The sequence below is a fragment of the Myodes glareolus genome, chromosome 6 (assembly GCF_982192425.1).
Source record: "Myodes glareolus chromosome 6, mMyoGla1.1, whole genome shotgun sequence".
NCBI classification, from domain to species: Eukaryota; Metazoa; Chordata; class Mammalia; order Rodentia; family Cricetidae; genus Myodes; species Myodes glareolus.
The window spans coordinates 7,693,156-7,709,886 of record NC_142031.1 but is presented as its reverse complement, the minus strand read 5'-3'; the positions used below and the strand labels follow the sequence as shown (position 1 = coordinate 7,709,886).

General features: G+C 47.2%; 1 protein-coding gene across 10 annotated transcripts in view; it reads right to left on the bottom strand.

Annotated features, from left to right (window-relative positions):
- Positions 1-9,431: 9,431 nt before the first annotated feature.
- The window catches only part of Kif1b (kinesin family member 1B), a 135,555-nt gene continuing 128,255 nt past the window's right edge, over positions 9,432-16,731 (bottom strand). For all 10 annotated transcript variants that reach the window (XM_048414937.3, XM_048414948.3, XM_085690269.2 and 7 more), the window contains 4 exons: positions 15,151-15,300; positions 14,657-14,849; positions 14,427-14,545; positions 9,432-13,700 (listed from right to left, as the gene is read on the bottom strand). In XM_048414937.3, coding sequence (XP_048270894.1) covers positions 13,658-13,700; positions 14,427-14,545; positions 14,657-14,849; positions 15,151-15,300 — 505 coding nt within the window. In that variant the 3' untranslated portion in view covers positions 9,432-13,657. The remainder of the gene's footprint in view (positions 13,701-14,426; positions 14,546-14,656; positions 14,850-15,150; positions 15,301-16,731) is intronic.

Genomic DNA, 16,731 nt, shown 5'->3' with positions numbered 1-16,731 from the left:
TTTTGCCTGCATGTATGTCTCTGCACTTCATGCATGCCTGGTGCTTAGGGAGGTCAGAAGAGGGCCTGGGATCTCTTGCAACTGGACTAACAGTTGTTACCCACCACGGGGGAACTCGGACCTGGGTCCTTTGGTTTTGTTGCTGTTGTTTGGTTTGGTTTGTTTGTTTTTGTTTTTCGAAACAGGGTTTCACTGTAGCTTTGGAGCCTGTTCTGGAACTAGCTCTTATAGACCAGGCTGTCCTCGAACTCACAGAGAGCCACCTGCCTCTGCCTTCCTAGTGCTGGGATTAAAAGCGTACCACCACCACCCTGCTGTTTTGGTTTTTCCAGACAGGGTTTCTCTGTGTAACTCTGGTTGTCCTGGAACTCCCTCTGTGTTGACCAGGTTGGCCTTGAATTCAGAGATCTGCCTGCTTCTTCCTCCTGAGTTCTGGGATTAAAGGCCACCACCGCCTGGCCAGCCTGTGTTTTTTTTTTTTTTTTTTTTTTTTTTTTTTTTTTTATCTAAACTGAGAAGTTGTGGCATATCCTTCAGTTGGGAGAGTGCTTCCCTACCAGGCGCAAAGGCCTGGGTTCTATCCTCAGTATCAGGTGTAGTGGACATCCATAATCCCAGCAGCTAGGCGGGGTTCATCGCTGCTTTCTTTGCTGTCCATGTAGGAGCACTGGGGTTCCAGTCCTGCTCAGGCACTGACTTTACATGGGTCCTGGGGATCTGAGCCCAGGTCTTCATGCCTGCTTAACAAAGGCTTCATAGGACTGGACTTTCTGATACATGTCTGCCATCTCAGCACTTGGGAGGCTGAGGCAGGAGGACTGCTGGGAGTATTAAGCCACCCAGGCTACAAAGTGAGAATGAAAAGAAAGTTCAAGCTCCAACACCATAGAGATTTTAAAAGCCTGGAGATGAGGGCTACGACTGAGACTCTGTCTCAGACAAGCAAAACAACAACAAAATATTAAAGCAGAAACTTGGCTTTATTTTTTGGCCCTCAGGGCCTTCTACAAGCTAGACAATGAGTTGACTATCAGAACAGAGAACGTCCTGCGGCAGCTCCTTCACTGCCTTGCTCCCACCCTTGTCTTGGAAAGAACAGTCTGACCAGCTCCGAGGGGGGGCAAATTGGTGTTGCTGTTTACAGGGAGCTAAAGGAACAGGGACAGAAGTCACCTGCCAGAGACACAGAGAGAAACAAAGACATGGAGGGGAGGGCAAGGCAGACGTGGCTCAGTTGGTAGAATGTGTGCCTGACATGTACTAAGCCTGGGTTCAATCTTCATCACTACATAACGCCAGCACTGGTGAGATGCTTGTGTGAGTAAACCTTTTTTTTTTTTTTTTTTTTTAATGTATACAACATTCTGCTTCCATGTATTCCCACATGCCGGAAGAGGGCACCAGATCTCATTACGGATGGTTGTGAACCACCATGTGGTTGCTGGGAATTGAACTCAGGACCTCTGGAAGAGCAGTCAGTGCTCTTAATCACTGAGCCATTTCTCCAGCCCAAACCTTTTTTTTTTTTTTCTTTAAGGTTTTCGAGACAGGATGTCTCTGTGTAACAGACCTGGCTGGCCTGGAACTCACTGTGTAGACGAGGGAGGTCTCGAACTCCTCTGCCTCTGACTCCCAAGTGCTGGGATTAAAGGTGTGCTTTTTGGTTTTTTTGTTTGTTTGTTTGTTTTGAGATGAGTAAAAGCTCCTGATTTTATTGTTGGCTCAGAACTGGATCTCTTGGCCCTTTCTCTTTCTCTTCTTATTGCCTCCCGGTGAGATGCTTGCATCTCTTACTACCCAGCATTCTCTAGGTCTGCAGTTGGGCTCAGCACACTCCAATCTCAGCACGGTCCTCTTTGTAGTTTTAGCTTTTTTGTGGAAATCGACTTTGTCTGCCTGCCATAGCCTGTTTCCTGTTGTCATGCTGGTCTCCCTGGTCATACAGAGAACTCTTGCTCTTCTTGTTCTGTGTCCCTTTGTGCCAGTTTCTTGCAGAATGCTCAGAGGGTCTTAGGAACATGTTGGCGGGACAATATCAGCACCAAAAGAAAGTTACTAGAGTTTTTTTTTTGTTTGTTTGTTTTGTTTTTTTAGATAGGGTTTCTCTGTATAGCTTTGGAGCCTGTCCTGGGACTTGTTTTGTAGACCAGGCTGGCCTCAAATTCACAGAGATCCACCTGCCTCTGCCTCCCGAGTGCTGGAGGGTTAAAGGCATGTGCCACCACTACCTGGTTCAGGTATTTGTTTGTTTGTTTTTTTAACATTTATTTGTTATGTATACAACATTCCTTCCATGTGTGCCTGCAGGCCAGAAGATCTGGTGCCCCCTTCTGGCAAATGAGCCGAGTCCATAAACACCTTGCAGAGCTGGATGTGGCTCACCCCTAGAATTCTAGCACCAGCAGAGGCAGGAGGATTGCTGAAAGTTCAAGGTCAGCCTAAGCACAAAGTGAGCTCCAGGTCAACTGGGGCTACTTAATGAGACTGTGTTAAAAAAAAAATCTCTCAGTCAAGCGGTGGTGGCACATGCCTTTAATCCCAGCACTCAGGAGGCAGAGGCAGGCGGATCTCTGAGTTCAAGGCCAACCTGGTCTTTAAGAGCTAGTTCTAGGACAGGCTCCAAAGCTTCAGAGAAACCCTGTCTCGGAAAAAAAAAAAAATTCAACCTCTCAGGGCTGGAGATATGGCTCAGTGGTTGAGAGCGCTGACGGCTCTTCCAGAGGACCCAAGTTCAATTCCCAGCACCCACATGGCAGCTCACATCTGTCTGTAACTCCAAGATCTGACATCTTCAGGCAGGCAAAACACCTATACATGTAAGTACAAGCAAATTTTTTAAGTTAGAAAAAAAACCTTAATTTTGTGTGAGGTGCTCAGGGAATTGAAGTCAGACAACAGTTAGTGGTGGAACTGAACTTTAACCCCAGGCCCAGCTGGGACCAAGCCCTGGACTCTTAGCAGGATCACGTTTACTTATAAGCCAGTTTTACAAGTTGTAAGTAGACATGATCCTGTTAAAAAAAACTGGCTCCGTCTGTGTATTAGAGAGTTTAGTTGACTTCAGATGGAGGCCTGCATTGAATTTCTCAATACGAAGTTTGGGAGAACAGTCATTTGGCGGAAGCATGGCCCTTTTAAGAGCACAGTGGGGGCATGCACACCTCAACTTTCTGGCAACTTCTTCCTCCTTCTGTGGGCTTACTTCCAACAGTGGTTTACCTTCACAGTTTGTCAAAGATTGATTGCTCTCGTCTGAGATTTAACAAGGGAGGAATTATGCTGAGTCAATGTGACTAAACATCTGGATTTCCCTAAGTCACCATTAGATAGACATTATGCACACATAGTGATCAAATCGCTGTTTTTCTTAATTTACTACTGTTAAACCCTTACTTGGATTGTCCAGTTTTATGTTAAGGTAGTGAGGAAAAAATTACTGCTGCCTGGGATTGTTGGAAAATGATAGTGGAGTGGCTGAAGAGAGATGAGACCAAGGCCAGTAGCCCTGGGGACACTGGTCACACTGACAGTGATGCTCAAAACTTCAAACAACTTTTTGGCTTGCCCTAATCACCTACATCAAGAAAGGTCAGAAACAATGGGCAGTGGTGGCGCACACCTTTGATCCCCGCACTTGGGAGACAGAGGCAGATGATCTCTGTGAGTTTGAGGCCAGCCTTCTCTACAGAGCTAGTACCAGGGGAGGATCCAAAGCTGCAGAGAAACAAAAAAGAAAAGAAAAAGATCAGAAACAACCAGCCTTCTGCAGGCGGTGGCAGGGGTATTGAAAGTGAAGCTAGCATGAATGGCCGAGATCTTCCATCAAAAAAAAAAAAGGCTGGAAATACAGCTTTATGGTAGAGCATTTGCCTAGCAAGTAAGGGCAAGGCCCTGGGTTAAATGCCTAAAACCTCAAAACAAAACAAAATTCCACAAAACAAAATTCCACAACAGCCAAAACCCTTGCTCCCTTGTAGCAATTAATCCTCCCAGGGCGGAGCCCTTTGTTTGACTTACATAAGCGGGTGTGTCAGCAATGACTTGGTTGGTACAGACTTGAACATTTCAGCTCTGCACTAAACTTGCTGTGTAATTCCTGTAACTGAACTTGAATGGCCGGAGGTAGGATAGGGAGAAAGCAGTTCACACACACACACACACACACACACACACACACACGGATATGAATCTCAAAGCCAGAAGGCTGAGCTTGTGAAGGTACTCAGGGTTCTGCAGGGGCAAGGTAGTTACAAAGGGAGATTGTGAAATCTCCTCCAGTGAAAAGCAGGTTAAGAGAAAACTGGGCTGGGCTGCAGCTGAGTTGGTCAAGTGTTTCCTGGGCAGGCTTGTGGACCTGAGTCCCTGCCAAGTAATCCCAGTGCTTCCTGGGCAGTCAGCTCAGCCAACTAGGAGAGACCCTGCCTCAAATCAACCAATAAATCGATAGGTTAAAAAGTACCTGAGAAATGACTCAGGCATGCATATACACACCAAAATCAATTTTAAAAAGGCCTGAAAACTATCGAAATAACACCAGAAAGTGCAGTTCCATGAGGCTGCCTGGCTCGAGAGACACAGGGCGGCCTTAGACAAGGCCAAAGTGAGGTAACCACGTCTGTGGAAAAGAACTCAAAGATGATTAATTATTCAGTTCAAACCCAAGTCTGGCAGAGTTTAAGGGATACACGGCCTGACCTTACACCTAGCGCACACAGGCAGGCTGCGATTTGAAAATCAGTTCCTCCCTCCAGGCTCCATTATACCCTTCTAGTTCTGCTATTGACTGGTCACTTTCTCCCCTTTGTGATGAAAATCTCTACAGGAATCGTCAATAAAGCTGAGCAAGGTGGCACACAGCTGCACTCCCCGCACTTAGGGAGCAAAGGCTGGAAGATAAAGGTGTGTAGGCCAGGGAGCTGGGGAGATGGCTCTGCTCTTCCAGAGAACCCTGGCTCGTTTCCCAGGGACACGTAAAGCTGGGCATGGTGGCACTAGTACCACCCTGGCACTCAGGAGGTAGATGAAGGAGGGTCAGAAGTGCAAGGTCAGCCTTGAGCTGAAGACTGGGAGTGGTAGTTAAGAGCACTTACTGCTCTCCCAGAGGACCTGGGAAGGTTCTAGAATCCACAAGAAGGCTCACGACCCCCAATCCCAGGGGATCTGTTGCTCTTTTCTGGCACTTGGGAGGTGAGGATCTGAAGTTCAAGGCCCTCTTTAACTGTGTAGCAAGCTCAAGGCCAGCCTGGGGCTACAGGAAACTCTGTTTCAAAACCAACAAAGAGCTGCTCCAAACCATCTTCCCCACAGCTACCGAGGTTCAGATTTAGATGAAGTATATTTGCTCCAAACCTAATTGGCATCTTCTAATAGCAGTTTTATTAATAGTAACAGTGACTGGGGCCAGCAGGACAACTCAGTGGGTTAAGGCACTTGCTACCAAACCTGAAAACCTAGAATTTGATGCCCGTGACCCACTAGTAGGAGAGAATGGACTCCTTCAAACTGTCCTCCTTCCTCCACACACAAACAGTAAAAAAACAATAAAAAAAACTAATGATGTGGTCTCCATTTACCTTGTTCCTTCAGTTGGTTCTGAAATGAATAGTGACATAATGGGTGATATCCTTTCCAGTTGCCCAAGCCTGTGGTCATTGCTCAGTCCCTGTTTCTGGCTCATCGGCCTCACAGGCTGTGGCAACTGAATCCTTCCTCTTTTATACTTCCTCACTCTGGTGGCCAAGTGTCACTTTGGGGACCCCAAGACCATCCACTCCTCTTCCTCTTTGTGGGACCTCTCCCTGACCTCTATGTAGTGAAGCGCTCTGCCGCTCGCTCCGGCTCCCGCTGGCTGCCTGCCCAGGACTTCTTGCCTGGTGGAACCTTCACACAAAACCTGCTGTCCTTGCCACCTCAGGAAGCTGCAGCCCTGCTGTTCTGCGCATGCCCTTTGAGCGCTATGACAATTTCAGCAGACATGTTAGTTCTTTCTTTTGTGATTGAATTTCACTACATAACCCAGACAGGTCTTGAATTTAAAATCTTCATGTCTCAGTTTCCATAAATGCTGGGATTACAGCATAAACCACCATGCCCATCCTAGTTTTATTAGGAAAAAGAAACCTAAATTACATTCATTTTGATTGTATGTGTGTGCGTGTGGGCATGGGTGCGTGCGTGTGAGCACTGAGAGGTCAAAGGACAGCTTGTGGGAGTTATTAGTTCTCTCCTACTTTGTGGAAAACTGGGGATAGAGGGCTGGAGAGATGGCTCAGCGGTTAAGAGCACTGGCTGCTCTTCCAGAGGTCCTGAGTTCAATTCCCAGCAACCACATGGTGGCTCACAACCATATGTAATGAGATCTGGTGCCCTCTTCTGGCGTGCAGGCATACATGCAGGCAGAACACTGTATACATAATAAATTAAGTCTTAAGAAAGAAAGAAAGAAAGAAAGAAAGAAAGAAAGAAAGAAAGAAAGAAAGAAAGAAAGAAAGAAAAGAAAACTGGGGATAGAACCCAGGTCATCAGGCTGGGTAGCAAGTACCTTTACCTGCTGGTCATCTTGATGGTCTAACCCACTCAGCCTTAAATGTATGTTAGTTCTGTCTTTAACACGTACTGAATCTGGCCCTACCTCTTGCATGTCCTGCTTCTTCCATGCCACAATATCTCTGGAACACAGGGCCACTTCTTACTCTCGCTTCCATGAATCTCAGATTGTCACAGGCTTCTCAGATGCCTCCACTAGCTTGCCCATTCCACTCTAATGGAAGTCCAAGTCTTCCTCAGCCCTCTTTTACCACGTCCCAGCAACTTCCTGGAACCTTCTGTCACTCCCTATAGTGACTTCACATTGGTGGTCTCTCCAAAGGATGCGGTGTCTCTGCTTGGAGACTTCCCTAAGGGATTGAGATGGCCTACTGTGATGCAGGACTCACCAAGGCATTGCCCCATCTATCTCCTAAGAGGCCTTCCCTAAGCACAGTCTAGATGTCCTCTGTCTAGCCTTCCTTCTGACCTCTCACTTGGCTTTGTTTCCCACAGTGACAGCCTGAAGAGATGGGGCAATGCCTCCCTGGGACAGACAGTCACTGTCGGTCCTGCCCTGACAAGTATCTGGCTCCTCCATGGGCTATGCTAAACTAAACCATGTGGTGTTAATCCCATCACCCCGAGAAGCTGTGGGGGTTTCTCTAGGCATTTTCTCCTAAGACTAAGAGATGTTTCTTACCCCCCACCCTTGGTTTTTGCTGTGGGGGTTTCTCTAGGTATTTTCTCCTAAGACTAAGAGATGTTTCTTACCCCCCACCCTTGGTTTTTGTTTTTTTTTCCTTTCCTTCGAGGCAGGGTTTCTCTGTGTAGCTTTGGAGCCTGTCCTGGAACTCATTCTGTAGATCAGGCTGGCCTTGAACTCACAGAGATCCACCTGCCTCTGTTTCCCAAGTGCTGGGATTAAAAACATGTGCCACCACTGCCCAGCAAAAAAAAAAAACAAAAAAACAAAAAAACCTTTATGTATCTGAGTACTCTTTCTGCACCTATCTATACATATACCTTTATGCCAGAAGAGGGCATGAAACCGCACTATAGTTGTGAGCCACCATGTGCTTGCTGGGAACTGAACTCAGGACCTCTGGAAGAGCAGCCAGTGCTCTTAACTGCTGAGCCATCTCACCAGCCCCCTCCCGCTTCTTATTCTTACTCTTGTTTTTTTGACATGGGCTCTCTATATGTAGTCTTGACTATCCTGGAACTTGCTCTGTAGATCAGGCTGGCCTTGAACTCGCAGAGATCTGCCGGCCTCTGAGTGCTAGGATTAAAGGCGTGTGCCATGACTGCCAGCCCGTTTACTTAAGCACCACTCTAGGTTTTTAAGGCACCCTTCACACTTGTAGCACATTATGCACACATGCATAAGTACATGCATACACATACACACACACGTTTTCGTTTTTAAATTTATGTCCACTGGTGTTTTGTCATGTGTGTAGGGTCTCCTGGAACTGGAATTACAGACAGTTCTGAGCTGCCATGTGGGTGCTGGGAATTGAACCCAGGTCCTCTGGATTGATTCACTGGTGTACTGAACACTTTCCGCTTGGTGTTGTATATTATATGTCTGGATAACCTCTTGCTGCAGTGGAAGCCACAGGCATATTTGCTTGCAGTCTGTGGTGGAAACACCGCACCCAGACAGCACACAAGGTGTTGGATGGGCACTCAAACGTTCATTGAACACATCACTCACTGTTCTTTTGTTTTTAGTAGGGTATGCTGGCCTGAGCCACAATTCCCAATAGCCACATGGTGGCTCAAAACCATCTGTAATGAGATCTGATGCCCTCTTGAGGAAGACACTTGGTCAGATGTCCTCATCAGCTTAGACCATGAAACCCAAAACGAACAAGTTCAACAGAACCACCATATACGGGCTGCCCATGCTGGCTTCAGCATTGCCAGGGCATAAAAAATAAAAAAAATTAAAAATGCTGATCTGGAATTTGATAGGCATAAACTCTAATCCTTGTGCCTTTACACTTCCTGGGGGCTGAGATCAGCGCTGTGTGCCACCATTACCTAGTCTATGTCTTGCTGGAGACTGAATTCAGGGCTTTGTGCATGCTACGTAAATGGTCTATCAACTGAGTTGCATCCCAGCCATGGACTGGAACTCCCAAGTACTGAGACTGCGGGTGCGCACTACCACACCTGACCACGTCGTTGCTTCTGCTTAGGTCCAGCCTTCCATGCCATGGGCCTTACCAGGGTTCTGCTTACAAGGGGAAGCTCACTGCAAATGTCAAATTACTGCCCTCTCCATCCTTGCCAGACTCCCATGCAACTGATTAGCTTGGGTAGTTCTACAAAAAGGGGCTTTCAGAGAATGCCCACTTCTTTTAGACAAACAGTTGCTCACACATTTGGCAGGAAATAGCACCGTATGTACTTCTCAGTTATGTCAGAAAGGAACCGTGGGCACACCATGGCTTTTTTTTTTTTTTAAGAGAAGAATTATTACCAGGTTAGTGTCAAACTTCTTTAATACCAGCACTCAGGAGGCAAAAGTAAGCAGGTCTCTGAGTTTGAGGCCAGCTTGGTCCACAGAGTGAGCTCCAGGTGAATCAAGATCACACTGTGAGACCCTGTCTCAAAAAAAATAAAATAAACAAATAAAACAAGCCAGGTGTGGTGGTGCACACCTTTAATCCTAGCACTCTCCTAGCACTCGGGGAAACAGAGGTAGGCAAACCTCTGAGTTCAAGGCCAGCCTGGTCTACAAAATGAGTTCCAAGACATACAAGGCTACTCAGAGAAACCCTGTCTTGAGAAACCAAAAAATTAAAACAAAAATAAAAATATAAAGAATTATCACTGTAAGAAGCAAAATTAGTATGCAATGGCTTTCCAAAGCCACAAATAAAACACAAGAGTCATTTGATGCACTGGCTGTACCTTTATTATTCTTACCTCGTTCACTAGCAGGTCTGTGATGCAAGGTTACCATACACAGTTAGATAATGTTTGCACTACACAGCTAAGGCTATACAGCAGAAGAGTCAGGATTAGTACAAATACAAGAACTGTATTTACATTTTGTATACTCAAGCTCCAAACATCAGATATTTACAAAATAAAACATGAAAATGAAATCCAAAATTAATAATGTACATTGTTGCTTGTGCTCAACTCCTTCACTGGGGAGAGATCAGTTTGCAAAGTCTTGGTTCAAAAAGGCCACTTATGCTTAACGGGTTCTGTCACAGCACGGGGATGGTGATGAGAGACGTGGCTCTCAACAGACAAGTACTCCAGAGCCAAAATGTCTAAGACAATGGTAACCATGAGGAGGCTGGTGAATTCCTTGGGAGTACTGATGCCAGAATACACAGCACGGGAAAAAAAAAAAAAAAAAAACCAAACCAAAGATGTGACAAGTGACGCGTACCATCCAGGATTTGGCATGAGACCAACCTCTGCCTGGACCTTCTGTCTGAGCAGCTATCTACCGGGAAGTTTTTGTCTCTATTCGCAGTACTGGGGGACTGAATCAAAGGCATCACACAGAACTGCCAAGTGCTCTATCACTAGGCTATGCCCCTAACCTCTGGCTGTAACCTCCGGTGTTTTTAACACCAGTTCAATATCAACTCTTAGTTTCTTTAAGTCATTAGGGGCTCTCTTAAGATTTTATAGAGCTCCAATACCCACTTCATAAATGGCCTTTTGAACAGTAACAGCAATAATCTCCCCGCCGACGGTCTTACCCAGTCTTGGCGGCTCACTGCCATGCTGGGTGGCTGCAGTGCACAACGCCAGAGTTCTGTTCCAATGCGCTCAGCAGACCTTCTAAGAGCAGCAACAGAACTATTCTTTCCTTCTCACAGAGTGAGTTAAAGACTACACTTTCAAAAAGAAACCCAAGTGAAAAGTGAAGGACCCATGCCCACGAACACCCAGCCCCGGTACTGTTCAGGAGAACCAGAGCACAACACCCAGGAGGGAGCGCCAGAGTTCCACCAAGCACCACCCAGGGCAGAATCATCCTGTCAGTCCAATGTGCAATTCATTACAGTTGTATAAATATACAAACACCTTACAAAATTAAATCTCCCTGTAAATTAGACAAGCAGCAGTGGGTAACAAAGTCTATGCTTTGAAATACATGACAGAAGCCGTCTGTTTTAGACCCCAAAGTTCTCACAATCATCCTTCATCTAAACAGGATAAAAAAAAAAAAAACAAAAACCAACTTGAAAACAAATAGATACGTAGATTCCATGTAGCTGAAGGGGAAAATAATGGCGTCCCAGTTGATGAGCCTTCAGCACTTGCCGCATCAGGTCTCTCATTTATGGATGAAGGGAAGCAGCCTGGCCTGTGCTCTGCCTAACCTTGTGCAGGGACTGCCTGGACCCGCACAGTCTGGGCCTGAGAGCTGGCTGACTCCCAGGGTGGTTCCCAGAAGCAGGCAAGGCCTGAGCACTGGTCAGGGGAGCTAGGAGGCTGTATGTGCTCGGGAGAAGGAAGGAGGGAGAAATCCGGAAGAGAGAGGGTAACTAGTACTCACTTTCTGTAATTTGTATGTTTTCATTCTAGGGTTTTTTGTTTGTTTGAAGGAGTGCTTTGAAAATTAAAAAAAAAATTTTAAAAGGCAATCTCCTTAAAGACTAGTTGTCTTAACTTTCCTACTATTATGGCGGTCACAAAAATGCCACAAACAGGTCCTGTCATAAAACCCTTCCTCTTTCAGAACAGAGGTGACCGTGCCTGGAAAAGGAACTCAATCCCAAACTGCTCAGATTCCAATCTGAGCATGTGCCCTGCAGAAAGAGGGGGCACCAACAGCGGCAGATAGAAACACATGTGCCCAAGTTCCACCTCACTTTCCCTGGCTTCCCACTGAGGCCGCCTTATCTGGGCATTTATGAAGGGTCCATTTGGCTCATTCTAACATTGGTATTTGCAAAGCAAAGACTTTCTCACCCAGTTTTGTCTGACTTTCAAGAGAACACAAGCATCGCATCGCACAGTTCCACTCCCTCAGGCTGCACACCTCTCTCAGAGACGCCCGGGTCCCCCCCTCCCCCGTCACAGCAGCAGCAACGTCAGTGATTCAGCTTAGAAGTGGCCTTTCATCTTCATTTCCCTGAAGTAAGATTTAGTTCTGGTCCAGGAAGCTGTCTCCAAGCACGGACAGAGCCTGCTGGATTTGAGTATACACCAGAGGGGCATGTTGAGTCCATTAGACAATAGGCTTCTGACTACATTAAAACCTCAGACATGCGCTTAGAAGACAAGTAACATACAGTTAGTGACCTACGCTTTAAGGAGAGGAAGGAAGGGTTACAACCCACCAGAGTATTTGCTGATCATTCTTTCAGATAAAACAGTCTTTCTTTCCTCCATGGTCCACTTTTCCTTTCCTTTTCAAGGCAAGGGTAATAACAGTAAGGGGCCAGGAGTCTTGCTCTTCAGGGAGAAGCCCCGCTGAGAGGTCAGAAGAGCCTCCCTAGCGGCTGCTCTGCAGTGGTGCAGTGGTGCAGGAGTGAGTGAGCTCCTGACCAGAAAGAAATCCATTCCACCACTACCCTCAGGCGGGGAACCCCCCCAGAGTGGAGGTGAGCACATGCTTTCCTGGGTGCCTGAGCGATGGTGAAACAGGTTGGCAGGACCAGTCACTGGCCAAGCAACTGAAGGAAACAAACCAGGGCTTTCTGTGCCCTACTAAGTCCCAAAACACTTACTGGCAGGTAAAGGAAGAGCATTAGTTTCTGATGGTCTCTTGAACCCTGACCTAATTTGTTAGAAGCCACGGGTACTGGTGGCAGGGAGTTCCTCTTCTTTCTAAAAGGGCATTTCCAAACCACCTGGGGAACAGTGGCCCATGGAGGGAAGGGGCGGAGGTGGTAGGGGTGTGTGTGTGTGAGGGGTGCCCGCAGGTCAGGATCCAATGGCAAGCCACAGGACAGCTGGGGACACTCCTTCTTGTCCCTAAATGTTGTCTTCTGATTTGTTTGTAATGGTGGTGGGGACTGGTCAATTCTGGCATCCAGAAAACAGAGCTCGCCATGTTTGTTAAGGAGACAAACATTATTGGGAATAGCGACTGGAGTGAGATGGCGATTTCAAAGTTTACGCTGAAGCTGCAGTTCTTTGACCAAAGGGAGTTACAACAATCACAAGCTGCACTCAGCACTCTCATAGCAACGTTGATCCAGTTTCTCCCACAAGTCAAACACTCCCCAGCGCCCCCTGCTGGGAGATGTGTGCAGGACATCACATGATTCCAAACAGTGTCACCAGCATCAGGAATGCTGAGGACAGAGTGGGAAACCCTAGACAAAAGCCTCCTTCCCAGTGAGGAGGAGAAAGGTTGCAGGACTCCGCTGAGAGCGAGAGCGGCTACAGCCTTCCTTTAGCGATCACCCCCACTGCCCACTGCCCGCTGGACTGCAGCAGCCTGGCCTTAAAGGACCAGCAGCAGCCGCTCTTCCAGGCCTATCACAAAGGCCCTTCTGTCTCTTCCACTATAAAAGTCCATGCTTTAAGCCCTGATTTGGACAGAGAATATAAATTCCATTTCTGAGTTTCCCACAGTGCTTTCCCTGAATGGAAATGCAGGGATTAGTCACCAAAAAAAGAGACAGAAGGAGGGAAAAGCAAGTTTTTTCTCACGGGCTGACATGCCAAATGTCTCCTCCCTTAGTCTCTAAGCCACCCAGGAAAAAGTAATATTATTATAAACAGAATGAGAGAGAGAGACAGACAGAGAGAGACAGAAAGGTTACCCTGAAAACCAGAGTTACACAGAGACAACAGACAGTCAGTGATTATGAAGGGGATCTACCATTCAAACAGAAGCTGAAGTACACCGGAAAATCTGGAGATTTGCTGGATCCCCTCAGGGTTTGTGTATGAGTGTGTATGTGTGTGTAGTGTTTTCCCCCTTTTGTTAGGCCACATGCTACAAGTCTTAGCACAAGAAAAAGAAGAGTAGAGAACCATGGAGACAGGGGCAGGAGAGCTGGAGAAGTGCTGGATGGAAGGCAGAGGAGGAAAGCCACAGGTTACATACAAGAATAACCGTCAAGAATCACAAAGAGAATGAGAGGTAACACTTTCTTTATCTGTCCAAGTGAGCAAGGCTCAGTAGAACTGCTTAGTATTTCGGCTGGCTTGGGCATCTGCGAGAGAGTTTTGACCTGTGGGAAAGATGGGAGGCAGGGTTAGAAAACTGACGTAGGTCTCCTCAAAGGTGACGTTGGAGACCCAGGGTGCGATGCTCCTAAACATGGCTCTGGGAGCTCTGTGAGATAAGCCCCTCAGAAGCAGAGAGCTGAACTGTGGGAGTTAAAGCACTCACAGCCGTCCCTGCACTCAGTGCCCTGCCAGCAGGGCCTCTCGACAACTGAAACCAAGAGCAGGCTCAGTGGTGAGCATAGCATCTTCATGGGAGGATACAGATGCCTTACAGAAAGGGTCTCATCTGCACCTTACAGGGAGGATACAGATGCCTCACAGAAAGGGTCTCATCAGCACCTTACAGGGAGGATACAGATGCCTCACAGAAAGGGTCTCATCTGCACCTTACAGGGAGGACACAGATGCCTCACAGAAAGGGTCTCATCTGCACCTTACAGGGAGGATACAACTGCTTTACAGAAAGGCTCTCATCTGCACCTTGTGCCTTCATCACACTCTTGGCTTCCCTCCACTTCCAACCCAGTTAGGATGTCTTTCCCATTAATGTTGCTATCTCAGGGGCTGAAAGCCAAGGAGAAAAAGGAAATGGCTTCCTAGAGCCGGGCATGGTACTGCACACCTGTAATCCTAGCACTTGGGAGGAGGTGGAGAACTTAGAATCCAGCCTGGACTACACAGGAGGACTGTCTCAACAAGACAAAATCAGACAAAAGAACATCTTTTACCTTATTGTGCCAGCCAGAAGTGGGTTAAAGGCATATAACCAGTCATTCATGTCTTTGTCATTGAGCGCTTGCAAAAGGACCCCACGGTGCTTTGTGCATACAGCAAAGGTATTAGGTGTCTGGAAAGAAACATTAAGTGAATGAGAAAGTCACTATAAGCGCCTCGGGTATAAAGTAGGGCCCATGCCACCGACCAGAGTGCCAGACTGTAAAGAGAAGGGCAGACTGACCTTCACCATGGCCTGCTGGTCCTCACTGTACTCCACCTGTGCAGTAGACAGGTTAATGATGCCACGCTCCACGGGATCTTTGTCACTGTTATAGATGAAGACATAAGGGCGACGGACCACGACAAAATGTTTAACCCAGTTGCTGGAAAGAGGCTCCTTGAAGTGCAGGTATCCCTTCTTAGATACCACTGACCTAAAGGATAGAGCAAAAGAAGTCAGTTTCTCCACAGTAAGTGAGAATAAGCTGAGAACCATCAACACATGCCTCCACTAGGGAAGCCTCAGATGCAGCAAGACAGGCAAATGTTCCCTTTGGCCCAGATTCCCATTGGTCAAAGCAACACAGAAAAGAGCAAATGCTACATATAACAACACTGAATGCCAGGCTCAGATGCCTGATGCACACAGCAGAGACAGTCGCTGTACTCCTGGCCGGAACAGACTTGCACACAAAGCCCAGACAACCAACTCCTGCTGCCTGTCACAGTACTCACCCTGCTCTGACTTCTTCAATGTCTGGAACAAGATTGAGAAATTCATTTTTTCCTGCCCGGGCCAAATAGGGTGTCTCCACAGTTGGGATGATCTGAAACTGTTCAAACTCTTGGCAGGGACTAGAGGCACGAGAGTTGGCTTCTGGGGTCCTTAGAGAGAAGGGAAGGAGTAAGATCATCTCAGGGAGGTCAAAGCACCTGTGGACATCACCCCACCAGGACACAGTGCTTCTGCCCGAGACCAGGCCAAACATCAGCTCCAGCACTCAGCTAGGACAAGCTGGTGTCAGGTAATTCTCCTTTCACTCTCTTGTGAAAGGGGCACTGGGGGCCACTGAGTCAGGATCTCCCGCTGGTCTATAAACTCTATTCCCTTGAGAATTTCCTATCAGTCTCGTGGCCAGACCTGAGGCAGTGCTTCCCAAGGTGTGTCCCCTGACTGACAGCAGCAGCATTATCTGGGACTAGTAGACTTCGCAATCAAAAACCCAGGGAGACAGTCGCTTGGCCACTGTGCGCTTTTACTAAGTCCAAGCAGAGAAGCAGCCGGGTGGTGGTGGTGGTGGCGCACACCTTTAATCCCAGCACTCAGGAGGCAGAGGCAGGTGGATCTCTGTGAGTTCGAGGCCAGCCTGGTCTCTGAGAGCTAGTTCCAAGACAGGCTCTAAAGCTACACGGAGAAACCCTGTCTTGAAAAACAGAAACAAAAAAACAAAAAAACAAAAAAAAACAAAAAAAGAAAGAAAGAAAAGAAAACAAGTAGAGAAGCAAACAATGAGAAGCATCTAGGTCCCTAAGCCACAGGAGCAGAGTGCGATCTGGACATTCTTTAGTTCCTGTTCTATTGTGTTAGGGACCTCCTAGAACAGCTTAACCTGAGGATACTGTATCTTTCTGATTCTAAACGTCAATTTTACAAGCTTTATTATTTGTGTGTGTGTGTGTGTGCACGCGCACACGTGTGTGCACGCATGCGCTAATGCATGCAGAGGCCAGAGGTCAACACTGGATATCCCCCTCTATCATTAGCCACTTAATTTTAAAAGTTTTAATCTTTTATAAAGAGTCTATTTTTTTTCTTTGAGAGTTTTATACCTGTATACAATGTATTTTGCTAATCTCCACCTCTCTACTTCCCCAGACTCCCTGACTCACCAACACATGCCCCTCCCAGCTTTGTGTTCATATCTACTGAGGTCAGTTAGTGCTGCCTGTATTCACATAGGTGTGGGGTCACCTGCTAGAGCAAGGACAACCTAGTAGTGGCCATGTCCCAAAGCAAAATGACTCTCTCCCAGAAGTCATCAGTTGCCCATAGCTCCTCAGCTAGGAAAGGGTCTTGTGAGCCTCAGCCTGACCTGTGGTAGGGCTGTGACTGGCTTCATCTTGTGCAGATCTTAGACAGCCACAGCTGCTGTGAGACAGCATTTCACATCACTCCTTCCCACCCCCAGCACTGAAATTCCTGCTGCTCCCTCTTCTGGGAAGTTCCTTGAGCCTTGGAGATGGTATTTTTGAGACAGGGTCTCTCACTGAATCTGGAACTCAACAACTTTAGCTGGGCTAATTGGCCAGCAAGCC